Here is a 20304-nt window from a genome sequence, read left to right as displayed (position 1 = left end):
ATAAAAAAAAAAAATCTTCACAGAAAATGTCTGGCGCTAAGAAGCCCACCGTCAGTGGCTTCAGAGAGACTGTGTGTGGTAAGATGTCTATCTGTAATGGCCACAATATTTGTTACCGATGCTTATGACCTGATCACGACCAGTCTAACTGCTATCACTATGGCCAGATATCTCTGTGCTCTCAAAAGTCCAGAGCCTGGAAAATGGAGGAATTGCATAAGTCTCTGAAGAACTGGAGCAGAGCATCTTTTAGTGCCCTGAGCATCACATTGAGCAGGCCTGGAGCCCCTCTACTTTGTTGGGGTCAATAAGCAGAAAAAGTAAGCAGAAAAGCCTTAGTGAGCCCGCAAGGCTTGGAGGTGAGTAAATATAAGAAGCACCACTCTTCGGAGCTGGTGTTGCCATCATTGCTGAAGAAGCATCGAGCCTTTGCATCATTGGTGTAGTCGACACAACATGCAACATTTACCTGAGCATAGAGTCTTGACACAGATGATGCTTTCTTCCTCGATGTCTTGAACTTTGGGATCGGTTCTGCTGCCAACATAATTATTCCTAAAATCACCAGTTGCAAAGAGAATGGCAGGTGTGCAGGGAGATATACTTCATTTACTGCCCCTTTTTTTCAAGGACAATTTCTCCATTGAGGCTACCTGAGCAAGGGCTTCGACTAGAAATGCCAGATCTATCTGCTTGGTAGTGCTGTTAATTTCTAATTGCCTACCAGGTCAAATATTACAAAGCCCTGAGGGTTGTCAAAAAGATTGCATCTTAGTTTCTGAGGAGCATGTTCCATTCCCTATTCCTGGCCAAAAGGCATAGCAGTCCCTGGACCAAGTGGCAAAGTTGATGAAGACTTTGCCTCCCCGATGACAAAAAAAAAAAAAAAAAAGGAGGGCACACTTCATCCTATCTTGTCCAGAATATTGGATTTGCTCTGTCAAGCAGGAGACCATTTTACTCTAGACCCAAGGGTACTCCCTCAAGGAGGTTTGAGTCCCCGCCACTCTCTCACAATGGAGGACATTTACCAGGAATACTTTCCTCCTCATTCGCCCACATCATCACTGGGATCCTGGATCCAGTGCTCTTTTACTCCATGGCTCAGAGAGAGGATCAATGGGAATCCATCCTCCACCCTAGCTGAACCTCAGAACGTTCGTCTTCAATGGAGGACCTCTCTTATTCCAGATTTCTAGATAAGTTGGGAGTCAGTGTCCATAAGGATAAGGACCCATGCACAGAAAGCTTCAGCCTTCTCAATTCTGGATACTCTGGTGAGCTGGAAGCCAATCCAATCCATTCAGTCCTGCAAGAATTACGGACAAAAATGTGGGAGAATCCTATTTCCTGCATTCCAGTAGCCAGGAAATTAGACCTAAATATAGAGTCCAGAAAACCCCAGGTTTTGGAGTGGATTAGCTGCCTCACCAAACAGTCATAGTGGAGTAAGCGCTAAAACAAGCAATGGAAACAAGAATATTTTCTAATGCACCATCAGGGAAAGATCCCAGACTACTAGACAACTTTAGTAAAATGGTGTTCCAAAGTTCCATGCTTAATTCTCGGATATCCGCACACCAGTTCTACATGGTGCAGGACTTAAAAAATTGTGCTCAAAAACTAAAACCTTCCTTGCTTCAGGGGAGGGTATTTGTGCATATCTGCAACCACTCATAGATGTAGAAATATGTATATGCCATCTTATTCGAAACACAGAAACATGACAGCATACAAGACATTTGACCTGATAGCCCATGTGACATCCATCTCCACTGGGGTGTCTGCATGACTTGCTTAAGGGCCAGCGGCTTGCACAGTGATGTCCATGAAAAACTAATGAATGATACCTGCCTAGGAGATCATTTCTTCAGAGACAAACTCTGAGAAACAGTAGCCCAGATCACGGAGCAACATGTAGCAGTCGAGACATTCTCAACCAATTTGGAGCAACACTCAACTGCAATAAGTCCCTACTTTGCTTTTAAGTGTTCCTAATTTTAGAGATGCCCCCTCTAGCAATTCCAGCAATAGTGGGCTCCTCCTCTGTTTCTGCAACAGCAACAATTTCTGGCTTGAGGTTGACTGTGTGAGAGGCACCAACCAAAAGCAATACAACAAGCCCAGCCTAAACCTGGGCCAGGTTTTTGACCAATCTCCAGATCAAGTTCTCAACCTCTTCTCTACCTGGAGGAGTGGTGAAATATCACCAAGGATTGCTGATTACTCAAGATTGTTTAATCTGGTTACAGCTTGCATTTCTCCCAATTTACAGTGCTTCCTCATTGCTCCGTCTGGATCCATCTCACTCAGCTCAGCTCTGTGAGAAAGTGGACTTGCTGCCCTAGCAGTGGGTGATAGAACCTGTTCCGCCCGGTCAACATGGCCAAGAGTTTCTATACCTGCTATTTCCTTATCCCAAGAAATCTGGGGGCTTGAGACCCATCCTGGATTTATGAAATCTGAACAAGCATCTAGTATGGAAGAAATTAAAGATGAACTCTGTCCACACCATTCTGCCCGTTATCAAGATAGGGGAGTCCATGTGCCCTAGATGTGAAAGACACATGCTCACATACCCACTCGTTCATCCCACTGGTTTTGTCTAAAATCTCCACATAGTCACACGTATGTGCCTCTTTGGAGCCTCCACTCCCTGGTTCTTCATCTTCAGATGTAGCTGAATCTTCTCATTCAGAAGTTACACATCTACCCTTTTTTGTTTGCTGAGATAGAGGACCCACTTCTATCACCACATTCGTCTTAATGGTTCTGGCCAAGCGTGCTATCATTCCCAGTGGATTCACTTTTTGAGTTCAACAGGGATCCCTTCTGATCCACTTTCAGATCCTTCAGATCATACATCTCTTCATCTCATCTGTAAAATCTTTTCTTATTCAGTTTATTGAAAAATTGGGCAAAACCTTCAATATCAGTGTACAAAAGGTCAAAGATTTTTGCGCTGAGGTAATGGAACTGCTATAAATTTTGGACATCCCATCAGACCTAGTAGCTTTCCTGACATATACTATCTTTGAATATTTTACAGATGAAAATGTGGGAAATGCCCATATCTGGCATTAAAGCAGCCAGAAAGCTAGACTTCAAATATAGGATTTGGGGGGGACCCCCCATTGAACTGCATGTACTTTTTCTTTTTTTTCTAAATTTGAACGGTGGCTCCTCTTTCCTGTCTTTTGCTTAATGTGCGGGGGCTCTCTTTTCTATAAAAAGAAAATGTATAATACAGCTGGTTAGACGGCAACAAGCACAGATCCTTTTTTTCCAGGAAACCCACATCACTCATGCTGAACATGCCAAACTTCACTGTGGTTGGGTCGGTTCAATTTATTATTCCTCTTATAATTTGTGCAGTCGTGGGGTTTGTATTCTTATTGATATGAATTTACCCTTGACTGTTAATAACTCCTTGAGTGATTCAAATGACAGGTATGTTTTCTTAGACTATACTCTGGGCTCATTTCACTTTACTTTAGCCAATATTTATGGCCCGAAATATAGGCCAATCGGAATTTTTTTATGGATCTGGTTGATTCTCTGGTCAGCTTTGATTTCAATTCTCTGTGTATAGGAGGGGATTGGAATATATATACCCAGACCTCAAGTTGGACATGTCTTCCACCCCCCCCCCCCTCAATAAAATATGAGAGAGATCTTTACCATTAGCTGGACAGAAACTATGGAGCTCTATGCCAATGGAATTAAGACTAGAAACCAGTTTTTCATCTTTTAAAAAGAATCTCAAAACATGGCTGTTTAGGCAAATGTTTGAAGATACAAAAGAGAGTAATATATAACATTGTTGGCAAGCTTTTGGAGACGAGAATGAGAATATTTTTTGCTGGACTTTATTGAACCTTTTATTATTGTGTTTTATGTTTTAGATTTTACTTGATTTTCTTTGATTTTATTTTGTTTTAAGAGGTTATTTATTTTATATGTCAAAGGTGTATTCTCATTGATGTATTTTATGCTATATTTAAATTTTGTAATATTTTATGCTGTAAACCGATGTGATTGTTCCAGAACACCAGTATATAAAACCAAATAAATACAGTTACTGTTCCATCTGTTGCTCCTCTGAGGAATCTCGTGACTACTTTACAACTGATAGATATATGGCGGGACTCTCATGTGGGAGTCAGGGACTATACTTTCTTTTCTCCCAGACACGGTACATACAGTCATCTGGACTACTTTCTTTGTTCCAAAAATTTTTTATCCTGCATTAACAGTTGTGAGATCCTGCCATGTACTCTCTCAGACCACCACTCGATTCAGTTAAAACTTTGTCAAAGATCCCGTCTCCTCCACATCTTCCTGATGGCTTAATACTACTCTGCTAGGGGACAAGCAATTTTTAGATTTGGTCTCTAAAGCGATTTCTGAGTTTAATCAGTACAACCCTGAAAATGAATACGACCCAACTTATGTTGGGCGGCCTTTAAGGCCTTCCTAAGAGGAAAAATTATCAGCTATGCTAGTTTTAGGTGTAAAGAGAGACACAAGCAAATGATTGAGCTAACGACCCAGATTGACAGGTTAGAAGCTCTCCACAAGCAAAATTGTTCCTCACGTACATCACGTAAATTGGAAGGGGTGCGCCGGGCTCTCTGTTCTCTTGAAATAGGGAAAATGGAAAAAGCTATTAAATTCACTAAAGTTAAGTTTTATGAACATGGAAACTAACAATATCCTTTTTAAAGTAGGTACCTCCGGATAGTAAAACAGTCTTTATCTACCGGCTCACCTTCCTAGTAGTCACGCCAGCCGTCCGTCTTCCATCTAAGCAAGAGTATCAAAGGTCCAGTCTTTCCAAGCAGCCGGTAGCATGGTCCTTCTCCTTCAGTCCCCGGCAGGAGACTGAAACTGCTGGGTTAGGGAGTCTCTTATACTCCATGAACAACAACTCCTCTGCCAGCTGATTGGCTCAGGGGGAGTCCCACCCTTAACCTCCCACACCTGTGATTCTTCTGTCTTTGTAACATCCGGGGGAAGGAACAAGGGGACTTCCTTAGCTTGGTTTTGCTGTGTTTTCCTTCCCCCCCCCCCCTCCTGGATCTTTGGTTCCGGGGATTTTAAGTGACCTCTCGGGTTTGGGACATAGACCCCGTCACACCTTCTCTTCAAGGTAGATTCTTTTCACTACCAATACAAGGTACTCCCATTAGGCCTATCAGCTGCTCCCAGGATTCTTCACCAAGTACCTTACAGTGGTAGCAGTCCACCTGAGATATCTGTGAATTCTGGTGTTTCCATATCTGGATGACTGGCAAATAACATTCTTTCTAGAGAAGGAATTGCAGTCCTTACACACTATGATCTCACTACAGAACCTCAGATTTTTAATCAAGTTCAAAAAAGTCCAACTTGGTTCCAACAAACGAATCCAGTTCTTCAGAGCATGGATGGATTCCTTGCAATAAAGAGACCATATTTGTCCTCCAAAAAAGCACAAATGCTGCATGTCCTGATTTGAAGTCTTCCATTAGTTTTCACCTGCATAGCCTGCCAAGGCTTGGTTGTCCTCTGCCATTTGGCAGCAGCGATACATATGGTCCCACTGATCTGACTGCACATCCGTTGTCAGTGGGGCTTTACGTGAACACAGTACGTCACATTTTTTGGAAGATTAAACAGGAGGTCCACTGGTGACTGCTTCCTTCCTTTGGGATAAAGTCCCCCTTCCACCTCTTCCTTATGAAATCATCGGGGTGATGGATGCCTTCACTGAGGGATGGGGGCATATACCCAGTCCTGTCAGACACAGGGCACCTGGTCTGTCTTCAGATCAGTTTTCTCAAACTAAGAGCGATCAAGAATGTGCTCTGGACGTTCACACATGGCCTGCAAGGTAAAAAGCATTTTGCTTCAAACCAACAACCAAGTTTCCATGTTTTACAAAAACAAATAGGGTGGCACGGGCTCCTGGCAGCACTGTCAGGAGGCACAGAAAATGTGGTAGTGGGCGATTGTCCATTGAGCGACTCTTCAAGTCACAAATCTACTTGGAATATTCAATATGTTGGCGGACTGCCTCAGCAGAGTATTTCAACCTCAAGAATGGTCTCTGACAATCCACAGCCAACAAACTCTTTGAGTTGTGGAGTCATCTGTTGATCGACCTGCTTGTGATGGAGCAAAACCGGAAACTTGACCAGTTTTGCTCCATTCTTCCACATGATCTCAGATTAGCTCAGGACACTCTCCTATTGGATTGGGGAACAAGCCTCATGTACGCTTTTCCATAACTACCTCTTATTGTGTGGGCAATACAGCAACCACAGCCGCATGATTCTCAAAGCTCCAACATGGCCCAGACAAGTCTAGTATGCATATCTTGTTCAGCTTTCACTGCATCCTCCAAACTACCTCTGTTCTAAACCTCATCTTTTCAGTCAGGAAAATGGCAAATTGCTTCATCCAAATCTTCCGCCCCTGAACTTTACAGCTTCGATATTGAACACAAGATAATTTCTGACCTCATACAAAGGCAGATGATGTGTCATTACATGATTGGCTACTTTCCCATAGCAACAGACGAGTCCCTACACTATTGGCTTTGGCTCAGGGGGTGTGCACGGATCATTTCATTGGCTGCTGAAATCTATACCTCCTGACTTTGTCCTGCCTCTGACTAGGGAACACCCAGCCCTACTTTCAGGCTATCAGGAATAATTATAAGCCAGAGAAATACATGAAGTCAGGTATCCTCTCCTTGGCAGAGACTTAAGCACAAGTGATGCTTTTATTCAGGCAAAGGTCAGGGAGAAGGGAAGTTAAGTGTTTAAACCCTGATGAAATGGCTTGCTGGCAAGCGCATATTTCCCACAACTATATACTAATTCCTTTGGTGCTCTGATTTCCTCTCTTGGCTTTCAATACCATTTTTATGCTGATTACTCCCAAATCTACCTATATACACCAGAAATCCAATCCCGGATCTCGCCCTGCCTGTCTGACATTGCTGCCTGGATGTCCCGCTACCACCTTAAACTCAACATGGCCAAGATGGAGCTCCTTATCTTTCCCCCCCAAGCCCACCTCTCCTCTTCCTCCTTTCTCTGTTTCTGTGGGTAACACGGTCGTCGTCCCTGTCCCATCAGCTCATAACCTTGGAGTCCTTTTCGACTCCTCTCTCTCTTTCTCTATGCATATCCAAAACACTACTAAAACATGTGGTTTCTTTCTTTACAACATTGCCAAAATCCAACCTTCCTTTCTGAACACACTACCAGTACCATTATCCACTCTCCCATTTCTTTCCGTTTAGACTATTGTAACCTGCTCTTCACAGGTCTCCCGGCAAGCTATCTCTCTCCATTGCAATCTGTCCTAAATTCAGCTGCGTGACTTATCTTTTGCCAAAGTTGCTATGCTTACATAACCCCTCTTCTGAAGTCACTGCATTGGCTCCCTATCCATTCCCGTATACAGTTCTAGCTCCTCTTTCTCACCTACAAATGCCTTCACTCTGCAGCACCTCTCTACCTCTCCTTTTATCTCTCTCTATACCTCTCCTCGTGCACTCCACTCGTCAGATAAGTCACTCCTATCCATGCCCTTCTCCGCTACTGCCAATTCCAGACTCCGTGCTTTCCACTTGGCTGTACCATGTGCTTGGAATAGTCTTCCTGAACTGGTGCATCATGCTCCCTCTCTTGCCATGTTTAAATCCCATCTAAAGTCCCACCTTTCTGAAACCACTTTTAAATCTTATGCCTGATTGTCTGCTTTTAGTATTGACTAACTTTCTTTTCTTTTAACCAAATCTTTTGTCTTGTATGTTTGTCTTATTATATTGTAAGTTCTATTAAGCGGGGACTGTTTTTTTGTATGTTTGTACAGTGCTGTGTATGTCATGTAGCACTATAAAAATGTTTAGTAGTAGCAATAGTACTACTTCTGGGTGACGCTATTCTTGGAATTCTCTCTGTTCTTCCTCAGGACTCCAGAGCACTCTTGCTTTATTCCTTCATTATTTTCCTCAGTCTTTAACATCTCCTCTCCAAACTCTTTTTTGCCTCCTCTGTCATGTTTTTCTGCCTGCTCTTGCTGTCCCTTCTTTAGCAGTCCCTTCTTTAGAGAGTTGCATCACCAGGCCTTCGCATTCTTTGCTTGCCACGCACTAGGTCTGATCTTGCTCTTCTGAGTATACTTCCACTCTCTGCTCCAATGGTTCCGTCACTGAATCCACTGGCATTTTATTCTGCCTCCTGGTAGTGCCATCCTCAGGGCACACTCTTGTGGCTATCACTAGTTTCTTTGATGCTTCTCAAGGCCTCCCAATAGTACTTTTCACTTTCCTTGTACCTCTGGGTTTTCATGCTCCTAGACTGTATATCCCCAGTCAGGTGATTCACAGGGCGACTATGCTTCCTCTGTTGCCAGGTGCACCGAGGCCTGCTGTGTCTTTACTTTTAGTAAGCTGTAATTTATGTGAGCTGCTGTAATTTCCTTTAGAATAAACTCCCAGGAAATCTGGTCCCTTCTGATTCTCTCTTGAAATTGCCTCTGGGTCTTTCTGAGGGCTTGATTACAGTCCTCTATTTTATTCTAGTGCAGATCAGGATGGCTTGTTTCCAGAGGGTTCTATCCTACTCATTGTTCCCTTCTTTTCAAACAAGCAAAAGGAGAAAGACTATTCAACTATGCAAAGGAAAATGACCACCTTTTTTCTTTTCTCTTTCCTCCAAAACCAAACAAATACCAGTCTGTTCGGTTCTAACTTACTCACTGGTCGTCTGACTCCTGAGCAGAGCTACTACCTTTAGCCCAATTTAAAGGTAAACTCTTCAATTTACTACTGCACCTAGGCCCCTGGGAAATTCTCTCCTTTGTATGTATATATTTTGCCCTTACTGTTTGTCTGTTCTGTGCCTTGCTTAGGTCTATACTCCTTTGCAAAACAAATATAGATATATATATTCTCTCTCCCATTTTTTTTTTGTTTGAGCACTGCTCTGTGCTGCTTCACTGCCTGTCTGGCCTGTGCCCTGCTTAGGTATAGACTTTCATGCAAAGAATAAAAAAAAAAATTCTTTTTTTTTTCTCTGATTTGAGCTCTGCTGTGTGCAGCTTTATGTTTCAGAATTTTCTGTAACACAAATTTTAACACAGTTCCAAACACTTCTTTTCTTCTTGAGGCATGGATTTCTGGCTATGCACTGCTTAGCTCAGAAAGTCCCACTGCTGCCACCATATGTAGCACAAACGTGAGTGGTCAAGGCTTTTCCTTTAAATACTTTTGTTTAAAGTATCAAACATCAGCATTTCACATTTAAAAATCAAAAAGGCTAGCTATGTTCCAGGGACTGCCTCACACTCTGTATGCTTTCTCAGGCACGGTTACAAAATACAAAAAGGCCAGGGTCTGCCTTATCCTGCTTACTCACATAGTTTAGCCTCACAGTTCCAAAACTTGTTCTCAGGCTAGCTATTTCAGGGGCTACCTATTTCCTCTGTATTCTCGTAGCTTCAACTTCACGAACAATGATGTCAGCAATCTTATAGGAACTGCCTTCTTCTGGAGTCCTGGGGGCCTGCCTAAGCCTCCTAGGCCTGCATTCTTATTTACAGCATGGAGTGCTCCCTGGGACCATAATTCCTTACCGCACTCAGATTTACATTTATTAAGGCATGGGCAATAAATGAAACATACATAATCATGTAAACATAATACAACAAAACAAGAATAAAACAAATGGATAATAAAATAACACCAAAATCCTCATCCTAAAACAATAAATATGTCACTTAACTAAACCAAAACTTAAGGTGGACTGGGCCAGATATCTGGAGCCAGTCCTTATGTTATTCTGGGACTCTTGGATATATGCTCTGTCACATTGCCATTTAAACCGTTAGACACCACATCACTGAAGTACCTCATGTAGAAAGTAGTTTCCCTGTTTGCTATACATAAGAACTTAAGAACATGCCATACTGGGTCAGACCAAGGCTCCATCAAGCCCAGCATCCTGTTTACAACAGTGGCCAATCCAGGCTACAAGTACCTGGCAAGTACCCAAAAACTAAGTATATCCTTTGCTACTGATGCAAGTAATAGCAGTAGCTATTTTCTAAGTCAACTTGATTAATAGCAGGTAATAGATTTCTCCTCCAAGAACTTATCCAAACCTTTTTTAAAACCCAACTATATTAACTGCACTAATCACATCCCCTGGCAACAAATTCTAGAGTTTAATTATGCATTGAGTGAAAAAGAACTTTCTCCAATTAGTTTTAAATGTGCTTCATGCTAACTTCATGGAGTGCCCCCTAGTCCTTCTATTATCCGAAATAGTAAATAACCGATTCACATTTACCCATTCTAGACCTCTCATGATTTTAAACACCTCTATCATATCCCCCCTCAGCTGTCTCTTCTTCAAGCTTGAAACAGTCATAACCTCTTTAGTCTTTCCTCATATGGGAGCTGTTCCATCCCCTTTATCATTTTGGTCGCCCTCCTCTGTACCTTCTCCATCGCAACTATATCTTTTTTTGAGATGCAGCGACCAGAATTGTACACAGTATTCAAGGTGCGGTCTCACCATGGAACGATACAGAGGCATTATGACATTTTCCATTTTTTTCACCATTCCCTTCCTAATAATTCCTAACATTCTGTTTGCTTTTTTGAATGCCGCAGCACACTGAGCTGACTATTTCAATGTATTATCCACTATGACGCCTAGAACTCTTTCCTGGGTGGTAGCTCCTAATATGGAACCTAACATTGTGTAACTGTAGCATGGGTTATTTTTCCCTATATGCATCACCTTGCACTTATCTACATTAAATTTCATCTGCCATTTGGATGCCCAATTTTCCTGTCTCACAAGGTGGTCCTGCAATTTATTACAATCTGCTTGTGATTTAACTACTCTGAATAATTTTGTGTCATCTGCAAATTTGATTACCTCACTCGTATTCCTTTCCAGATCATTTATAAATATATGGAAAAGCACGGATCCCAGTACAGATCCATGAGGCACTCCACTGCTCACCCCTTCCACTGAGAAAATTGTCCATTAATCCTACTCTGTTTCCTGTCTTTTAACCAGTTTGTAATCCACAAAACGACATCGCCTCCTGGATTGGCCACTGTTGGAAACAGGATGCTGGGCTTGATGGACCCTTGGTCTGACCCAGTATGGCATTTTCTTATGTTCTTATGTTCTTATCCCATTACTTTTTACTTTTCCTAGAAGCCTCTCATGAGGAACTTTGTCAAATGCCTTCTGAAAATCCAAATGTACTACTTCTACCGGTTCACTTTTATCTACATGTTTATTAACCCCTTCAAAAAAGTGAAGCAGATTTGTGAGGCAAGACTTGCCTTAGGTAAAGCCATGCTGACTTTATTCCATTAAACCATGTCTTTCTATATGCTCTGTGATTTTGATCTTTAGAACACTTTCCACTATTTTTCCTGGATCTGAAGTCAGGCTAACTAGTCTGTAGTTTCCCGGATCGCCCCTGGAGTCCTTTTTAAATATTGGGGTTACATTATCCACCCTCCGGTCTTCAGGTATGTTAGGTTAGGTTACAAATTTTTACTAATAGTTCTTAAATTTCATTTTTGAACTCCTTCAGAACCCTGGGGTATATACCATCCAGTCCAGGTGATTTACTACTCTTCAGTTTGTTAATCAGCCTACCACATCTTCTAGGTTTACCGTGATTTGTTTCAGTTCTCCGGAACGGATATCTTCCCATCATCCTCTTCAGTAAACACAGAAGCAAAGAAATTGTTTAATCTTTCCATGATGGCCTTATCTTCTCTAAGTACCCCTTTAACCCCTCGATCATCTAACAGTCCAACTGACTTCCTCACAGGCTTTCTGCTTCGGATATAGTTAAATACTTTTTACTGTGAGTTTTTGCCTCTACGGCCAACTTCTTTTCAAATTCTCTCTTAGCCTGTCTTATCAATGTCTTATATTTAACTTGCCAACTCTTATGCTTTATCCTATTTTCTTCTGTTGGATCCTTCTTCCAATTTTTGAATGAAGATCTTTTGGCTAAAATAGCCCCTTTCACTTCACCTTTTAACCAAACTGGTAATCGTTTTGCCTTCCTTCCACCTTTCTTAATGTGTGGAATATATCTGGACTGTGCTTCTAAAATGTCCACACCTCTTGCATACCTTTTACCTTTGTAGCTGCTCCTTTCAGTTGTTTTCTAACTGTCCTCATTTTATCGGTTTCCCTTTTGAAAGTTTAGCACAAGAGCTGTAGATTTACTTACTGTCCCCCTTCCAGTCATTAATTCAAATTTGATCATATTATGATCACTATTGTCAAGCACACTAACTTCTGTTTATTAGCTGCCTTAATGACTATTAAAACCAAAAACACACTAAATAATGTACCCCAATAGTTTACTTCTCCCCAATACTTAAAAAAATTTTCCCAAGCAAAACTTATTTATTCCTTTCAGCCACCAGCAAGGTGATCCTCTCCTCTCAGTGCTCCCACTGTATTGTGGGTTACTGAGCTCTTCCCTTGCAATATATTTTGTGCTTCTAAGGTAAATTAGTACAAAACAATCCCTTTGGAGATTTACACTACAGTTAATTTGTCCTGAGTAACTCACTGCTGTTCTGATTAACAAATGATGGTACCTAATCAAATCAATCACACTACCTTAACACCTTTCCAAGGTGAGTAACTGAACTTTTCAACCTTTTTACTTAGATATACACTGCCCCTAGCTTATTTCTAGCCTCTGGTTACGGGTTTTTTTTTTTTTTTGTTTGTTTTTTTTTTTAAATATATAAACACACTAACTTCTGCTTATTAGCTGCCTTACTATTAAAAGCACAAACACACTAAATAATATACCCCAATAATTTACTTCTCCCCAAAACTTTAAAAAAAATGTCCTAAGCAAAACTTACTGAGTCCTTTCAGCCACCAGCAAGGTGATCCTCTTCTCTCAGTTCTGCCACTGTAATCTCAGCGCACAAGTAAGAAAGGTACAATCTTTAGTCCACTACATGCCTTACGTGCAATTTTTCCACAATAAAGTGGTCCTTCATATGAATCAAAAATTCCTAGAGGAAATAGTCTTCACTTTCCATATCTGTCAATCCTTTGTACTGCCAATTTTCTTCCCTTGGCCGTATACTCATGATGGTGAGAAAACCTTCACACTTTGTACTGTAAAAAAAACCCTCTGGCCTACTATAAGAGAAAAACTGTGTTCCACTACTGTCTAGACAATCTATCAAATACTGACAGTAACTTTGGACAGACAGTATTGAACAATATACTCTCATAGTAGTCCACTCTTCATAGTGGAATTCCATTTGTTTTTTCAGTAACGCTCCACTGCAACCCTCAGCTTGGGACTTCCCACATATCATGGCTAATTCAGCCTGCTTATTAATGGAAAAAGCAAGGTTGCTTACCAAAAATGGTGTTTTTCATAGGATAAATTAGCCATACTTGCCCTCCTTCCTAGAGATTTGACTACATAGCTAATTAGCTCTGAAACAGACAAAGGAGGATTTTGCGGCAATACCTGTGTGGGAACTCTCACACATGCTTAGTAGAGCTCAAAGCTCTATTAGCTTGGAGAAATGAGTCCATTCAGTGCCACCAGATTATATCACCTAAATATCATGGCTAATTCATCCTGCTATCTATGGAAAGCGCAGTTTATGGAACGCAATCTTTCTTTGCCTGCATGTTTCTATTTTTAATTTGTAGTCCCTTAATTCTGTATTAAGGAAGGGTCGATCTGTGTTCTGCATGTGTGACTGAGGTACAGTATTTCTGCTAGTGTGTAGCTTCGCTATAAGGATTTGTAGTAGTCCGGCTTGCTGTTACCCTAGTAGAGGTTGGGGCAGACAGCAAGTAAACAGGGTCTAGGCCAAAACTGGGGCAGACAGCAAGCAGAAGAGTTGTCAGATCCAAAGCAGGGGTCTAAACCAGGAGGCAGGCAGAGTCGGACAGACAGGTCTGAGACGAGGCACAGGGGGACCAAGACACGAGAAGGGTAAGACAGGCTGGACTAGGAGAGACAAGGAAAGGTAACATGGAGGTGAGGCAAGGCAAGGTAACACACAGAGACAGCAAGCAACACGCACTGCAAGGCAGGAGGACCTGTTGCTGAAGCATCAGTTAGGAATGTAGCTGGGGTTTAAATACCCAGCTGTGCTGACCACATCAGAGGGCGCCACAGGACTCCTTCCTGCTATGGGGCCTTGAAAATCTGGGCAAATGTGCACACGCGTCTAGGGGAAGTTGCAGCACAACTGGCCAAGCACTCGATGGAAGGGTCTTTCCTGTGCGGAACTCTGTCAGCGACTTGCGGGTCTTGGCAGTGTTTGGGGGTAAGTGCGGCCAGTTGTGGGGCCTTCCTGTGGCTGGCCAAACATTACAGTGTCTATCCGAGAACCAATCAGGTTGGGGAATTCACTGAATCTCAGTAATCAAAATTAGGGACTGCTGCGCCATCTCAACATCAGGGCCCTGGTCCCCTACTATTGCTACTACTACGGCTACTACTACTTACCATTTCTATACCACTGAAACTTTCTGAGGATGTGTCTCATGTTCTGACTTCCAGGAAGGACTGCACGAGGAAGTCCTATGGATCAAAGTGAAGATTTGCTCTTTGGTGTGAGGAAAATGACTTAGATCCTTTCTCCTGCTCTTCATAAAAATTGCTTGATTACCTTCTACAACTTTTGGAGTCAAGTCTTAAAACCAGCTCAAGGTTCATCTTGTTGTAATTGGCGCTTACCTCCACCATGCATAAGGTAAACCCATCTCTGCACAGCCTTTAGTTGTCAGAATTATGTGAGTCTTGCTTCATTTGAAGCCTCCCATTAAGTCTCCCATTATGTCATGGGACCTCAATGTGGTATTGACTGAACTGATGGAAGCTCCCTTTGATCACATAGACAGACTCCTGTGATCTGAAATACCTAACCTGGAAGGTCATATTTTTGGTGGCAGTCACTTTGGTCTTCAGAGTCGATGATCTTCAGACCCTAGTGACTTATCCACCTTTTACCAAGTTTTTTCACAATAGGGATGGTTCTGCTTGCACATCCTAAGTTCCTTCCTAAAGTAGTATTGGACTTCCAACTTAATCAGTCAGTCGTCCTTCCAATATTCTTTCCTTGGACTACAAGAGTCTTGGCCGCCTAGCTGGAGTTGAGTCTAGCTCTTAGAAAGTCCTCTCAGCTTTTTGTTTATTTTGAAACCAACAAGCCTGAGATTGCCAAATGCACTCTACCGAATTGACTAGCGGATTGCATCTCCTTCTGTTATGCCCAGGAAGGCCTGAATCTGATGGGCCATGTCAAGACTCAGTGCCAGAGCTATGGCGGCATTATTTGCCCACCTAATATCAGCCTCTGTTGAAGAGATCTGCAAGGCTGTGATGTGGAGTTCTCGCCGCACATTTACATTGCACTATTACATGGAAAGGGCTCTCAGCATGATAGTATGTTTGCCAAATCTTTTCTGAGGAGTCTCATTGAGGTGTAGAGTCCAACTTCATCCCCTATAAAGCCCCTTATTTTGTTTCTAGGCTGCCCTTATTTGGAATAAAAAAGGCTTATTTCCAGCCAAAAACAGCTTATGCCCATTGGCACTGTTTTGGGGGTTTTCCCCTTTTTCATTCAGAGCAGTCTGTAGCTAGGACTCCCCCCATATATGAGGACTTCCATTCTGCTTGTCCTTGGTGAAAGCAGAGTTCCTTACCTGTAACAGGTGTTCTCTGAGGACAGTAGCATGTCAGTCCTTAACAAAACTTTTCCAAGTTTAAGCTAAATTATAGACTGAAGGGGCCCCTGTGTGGAAAAGTGGCAATATGGTATGCTGCACGTATCCAGTAGGGCATGAAGTTTCCAGAAACTTTGATGTCAAATTTCCATGCTAGGCTCCGTCTGCTGATGTCACCTGTTTGAGAGGACTGACATCCTGCTCTCCTTGGAGATCATCTGTTACAGATAAGTAACTCTAACCTCTCATATTGTAAATCTAAAATATGATTGCTTTGATTCCGAGGTTCCTAGGACTGAATTGCTGAGTCTTTGAATGCGTTTCTTGGATCTCCTGAGGTTTTTTAGAGCTGTATGACGTGCTTTTTGATATGCATATAAGGCTCACCCAGGGTTCCTTAGAAATAAATTATATCTTGATAATGTGTTCGGAATTATCTGGTAACCAGTTCTCATCCTTATCTCTCTCTGGTCACTGTGTTTTTGTGTCTTCCTGTCTATTTTTGCTGTTGAAGGCCTGTCTCCAGAGTTGCTGAATGTCCTCACCACTATGCTGGAACCTGATCATAGGAAGAGGGCAACTGTAGAGAATCTGCTGACCTCCCCAGTCCTGCGTAGGGTGGCTATGTGGCGCAGGTTGATGTTGACCACTCAGGTGGGAATCAGCAGGGCCCTCTCCTTCTGCCAGGTGTGTAGGAATGGCTGTCAGCTCATGAGAGGAAGGAGCTGGATATTAGATATAGTGAAGTTATTAAATGGGTTTGGTGGGATGGGCAGGTAGTCAACATTTAGCCATTCTAGTTAGAACAGTCTGAAATTACAGTGTTTTTAGACAAGAAGCCTATTATCCCACTTTGAAATGTTTATTTCACCTTTGACTTGCAAGCATTTTTCGACGGGTGAGTGCTGGTGTGCTGATGATTGTGAGGCTCAACAAGGTGACATCAGCAGGAAGAGCTCCAGGAACGATTTCTCCTCAGAACAATGTCAGTGCCCTATAAGCATGCCTTGGTCCTTTCTTCCTTTAGACATGACCCTCCCCCCATAATGCTTTAAAATATATTTATTCTTTTTACAGTATTATATGGGGTAATTTTCAAAGATGTAAGTGCATAAACCCAGGTTAAGGATGTAAATGTACTTTTGAAAATCAATGGTCTGTGTATGTACAAATAAAAATTGAATGCAGTTTTGTGCATACTTTTATGTGCATTGAGTAGAGGCGTTCTGGGGGGTAGAGATGGGGCAGAGTGAACACTTATGCACATAATTGTTTATTTTAAAAACTTTGTGTGTAAATTATAGCACAGAAGTTACCCTCTGCTTATAGGAGGTGTAACACATTGCAAAGTAATTCATGTGCATATTCTGCCAATTACTCGAGGATTTTCAAAGTTAATTTATGTGTGTAGGTTTTCTTTGAAAATCCTTGGTAAAATCTACATGCACACTTTACTGCTGTGCAAGCTGTTTGAAAATTGTCCTTTACGGAGTCCATTTCCAGCCTCTGTGTGGCTTGGCTAGTTAGGCGGATAACTTTATCCAGCTAAGCAGAGTATATTCAGCGGCGCAATTTCACCACTGAGTATACATACTATCTTAAATATAGCCAGATACATTTATCCAGCTATCTTTAGGACAGGTCTGTGACTCAACCAGAGTTAGCCGGATAAGTTATCTAGCTTACACTGCTCCTCCCTGGATTGCCTCCTCTGAATGCCCCCCACTTAACCTGGCTAAGTTGTGCCATTTAGACGGATAACACCTTTAAGTTACCCGTCTAAATGGCTTTTGAATATCAACCTCTATATTACTAAATTCTGGGTTATTTTGGTGAAAATAAGATATTGGGCCTTGTTACTGAAATCAATCACACGTTTATAAAATTACTCTTTTGGGACAGTCAATTTCAAGTTGCAACATTTTGACTTAAGACATGGTTTTCAGGAACAAATTTTGTCCTAAGTTCAAGGACTACCTGTATTGTTTTGGGAAATGTATTGTTTATTATAAAATTAAAGCTGTCTGGCATGGTTTATTGATGCAGTCCTTAGCTCAGTGTTTTCAAATAGGAAAACTTGGCTCTAATCCTACCTTAGGCTTCTATTTCTCATTATAGCCAGAAAAATGAAGTTTTCAAAACATCTTCTCAGGGAGCTCTGAGTTACAGGTAACCATTCTGGGAATTAATTTGCGGGGGGTGAGAGAGAATGGGCAAAGTATACTTTCATTCTTTCCTACCATCCTAAGCATTAGGGTAGTTCTGGTAGACTCAGTCCATTTCTGCCTTGTCATCTGAGAGCCATCATGCATAGTCTTATTTGTAATGGCTATGAAGCTCTGGGCTTAAGCACAGGTTGCCACTTTTTGCCAGTGAGGTACTGGATATATAAAATTAGAGTTTCAACTCTCTACCGGCTTGTTAGTCATTCTTCAAAAGGTTCTCGGTCTTACACATTTTTCTTTTGTGCAAAAATCAACAAATTTGAATTTGCCAATGAAGCCATTTATTGAAGTATGTTTTTCTTTAGAATGGAATATCTATGATATGGAGAAGTTTTATTATAAAGATCATAGAGTTGTATTGAAGTCTTTCATTAATTTTGTGGGGGGGGGGCATGGAGGGAGTATGATTTAGCAATATGGGACCCAATGTAGTTAACCTATTGTTGAACAAAGAATTTTGTATTTAGCTGTCTGTATTTGCTTTAGAGCAGAATTGTCTATTGGTATGTTTGTATGTTATTGATTTTCTATAATCCAGTTACAAAAAAAAATAAGGAAAGAGACTACCATATAAGTTGGGTCATGGATATGAGAGTATAGTTTTGAATTGATGGATACTGTTTTTATATTGCTCTATTGCCCTCCTGAAATTTTTGCCAGTGATTTGACAGTAGTCATGAGCTTTTTAAACTCATTATTGGTTCAATACCCAAGAATTATTCTATTGGGTAATTTGAACCTTCATTTATGTTTAAGTATATTTTATTAATAACAATAGAAACAACCTTCATTTTACAGATTTCTTATCCTCCCTTGATCTAGTATCTATTGTATCATCTCCAACACATTGTGATGGAAACATTTTGGACTTGATAATATGTCCTGAAGAGTTTGTTCTTTCTAAAGTAATTGATGTAAGGTCTATTCTAGCAGTATTATGGTCCAATTACTATTTGATTTGGTTCCAGTTAACATTAGCAGATAAAAAGTCTAGATGGTTTAATTCACTAACAAAGCAGTTAGTAACCAATTTTAAATTAGATGGGCTTCTGTAAAGGATCACTTTCCTAATGACTCAATTGATAATTTGGCTGATATTATTAAGAACATAAGAAATTGCCATGCTGGGTCAGACCAAGGGTCCATCAAGCCCAGCACCCTGTTTCCAACGGAGGCCAAACCAGGCCACAAGAACCTGGCAATTACCCAAACACTAAGAAGATCCCATGCTACTGATGCAATTAATAGCAGTGGCTATTCCCTAAGTAAACTTGATTAATAGCCATTAATAGACTTCTCCTCCAAGAACTTATCCAAACCTTTTATTAACCCAGCTACACTAACTGCACTAACCACATCCTCTGGGGAAAAATAGCTGTTCCCCATTAATCCAGCGGAGACATCGAAATCCAAGTTGTAGAGTTCTGTGGTTTGATAGTGTATTGGTTCAGTTGAAGTAGGTGATGAGGCATCATGAGAGAGCTTGGAAGAAATCACAGACCAAGGAAAAGCATCAGTTGTTTACTTCTAGGCGTCAGGAATATAGAAATGTTTAGAATACAGCAAGGAAGAGGTACTATACTACTGTGTTGAATAATTCACTTAATCTGCCATCTGAGTTATTTAATACCATTAAATGAATTTCTGGACAATCTCATCCGGACAAAACTATTTATAATTTTTCCTCAGAAGAATTTGCAAGTCATTTAACATCCAAGTTGGGTGCTATTGGGGAGCAGATTAACAGTCAAATCAATCAAAATTCTATTTTGGTGGCTATGTCTGGTAATGAGAAACCTTTGGGTGTTTGGCATTCGTTTGAAGAAATTGGGTCAACGGAATTTGAGAAGATATTGAGTTTAGTGAGAAATTCATACTGGCTGCTAGATCCTTGCCCATTTTCCTTATTGTATATCTTACAAGAAGAGGTTAGTGAAAGTATGGCTTCACTAATTAGCCTCTCTTTAAAGGAAGGAATTGTTCCTAGGAGGTTTAATGAATAAATATACATAGATACCTGAGTCTATTTAAACACAATATTTCATTTTATTATTCACTTAATTTAACATTCACATAAAACCCTCTAACATCATTCACTCATACCACATTCATCCACATAATACAATATTGCACTTATCCCTTACACATTAAAATACATACATTTCATATTACATACATGTAATCAGTCCCATTATCCAGTTATTTCACATAATTGCCTAACATTTGTTTAAGTGATTCTTTTTTCAAATAATGAAACTCCCGAAGCGTCCAACACTGCTTCCTTTCACCGTTCCCTTTTCTCTCGATAT

At 41.1% G+C, this 20304-nt stretch overlaps 1 protein-coding gene across 3 annotated transcripts in view; it reads left to right on the top strand.

Annotated features, from left to right (window-relative positions):
• PKMYT1 (protein kinase, membrane associated tyrosine/threonine 1) overlaps positions 1-20304 on the top strand; it is a 60112-nt gene that overhangs the window by 16773 nt on the left and 23035 nt on the right. For 2 of the 3 annotated variants that reach the window (XM_029606772.1, XM_029606774.1), the window contains exon 4: positions 16285-16457. In XM_029606772.1, the coding sequence (XP_029462632.1) occupies positions 16285-16457 (173 nt within the window). The remainder of the gene's footprint in view (positions 1-16284; positions 16458-20304) is intronic. The other variant, XM_029606773.1, reaches the window with a different exon arrangement.

This window comes from Rhinatrema bivittatum, chromosome 6 (assembly GCF_901001135.1).
Source record: "Rhinatrema bivittatum chromosome 6, aRhiBiv1.1, whole genome shotgun sequence".
NCBI classification, from domain to species: domain Eukaryota; kingdom Metazoa; phylum Chordata; class Amphibia; order Gymnophiona; family Rhinatrematidae; genus Rhinatrema; species Rhinatrema bivittatum.
Note: the sequence above shows the minus strand (reverse complement) of the source record. Positions and strands in the feature narration are given on the sequence as shown.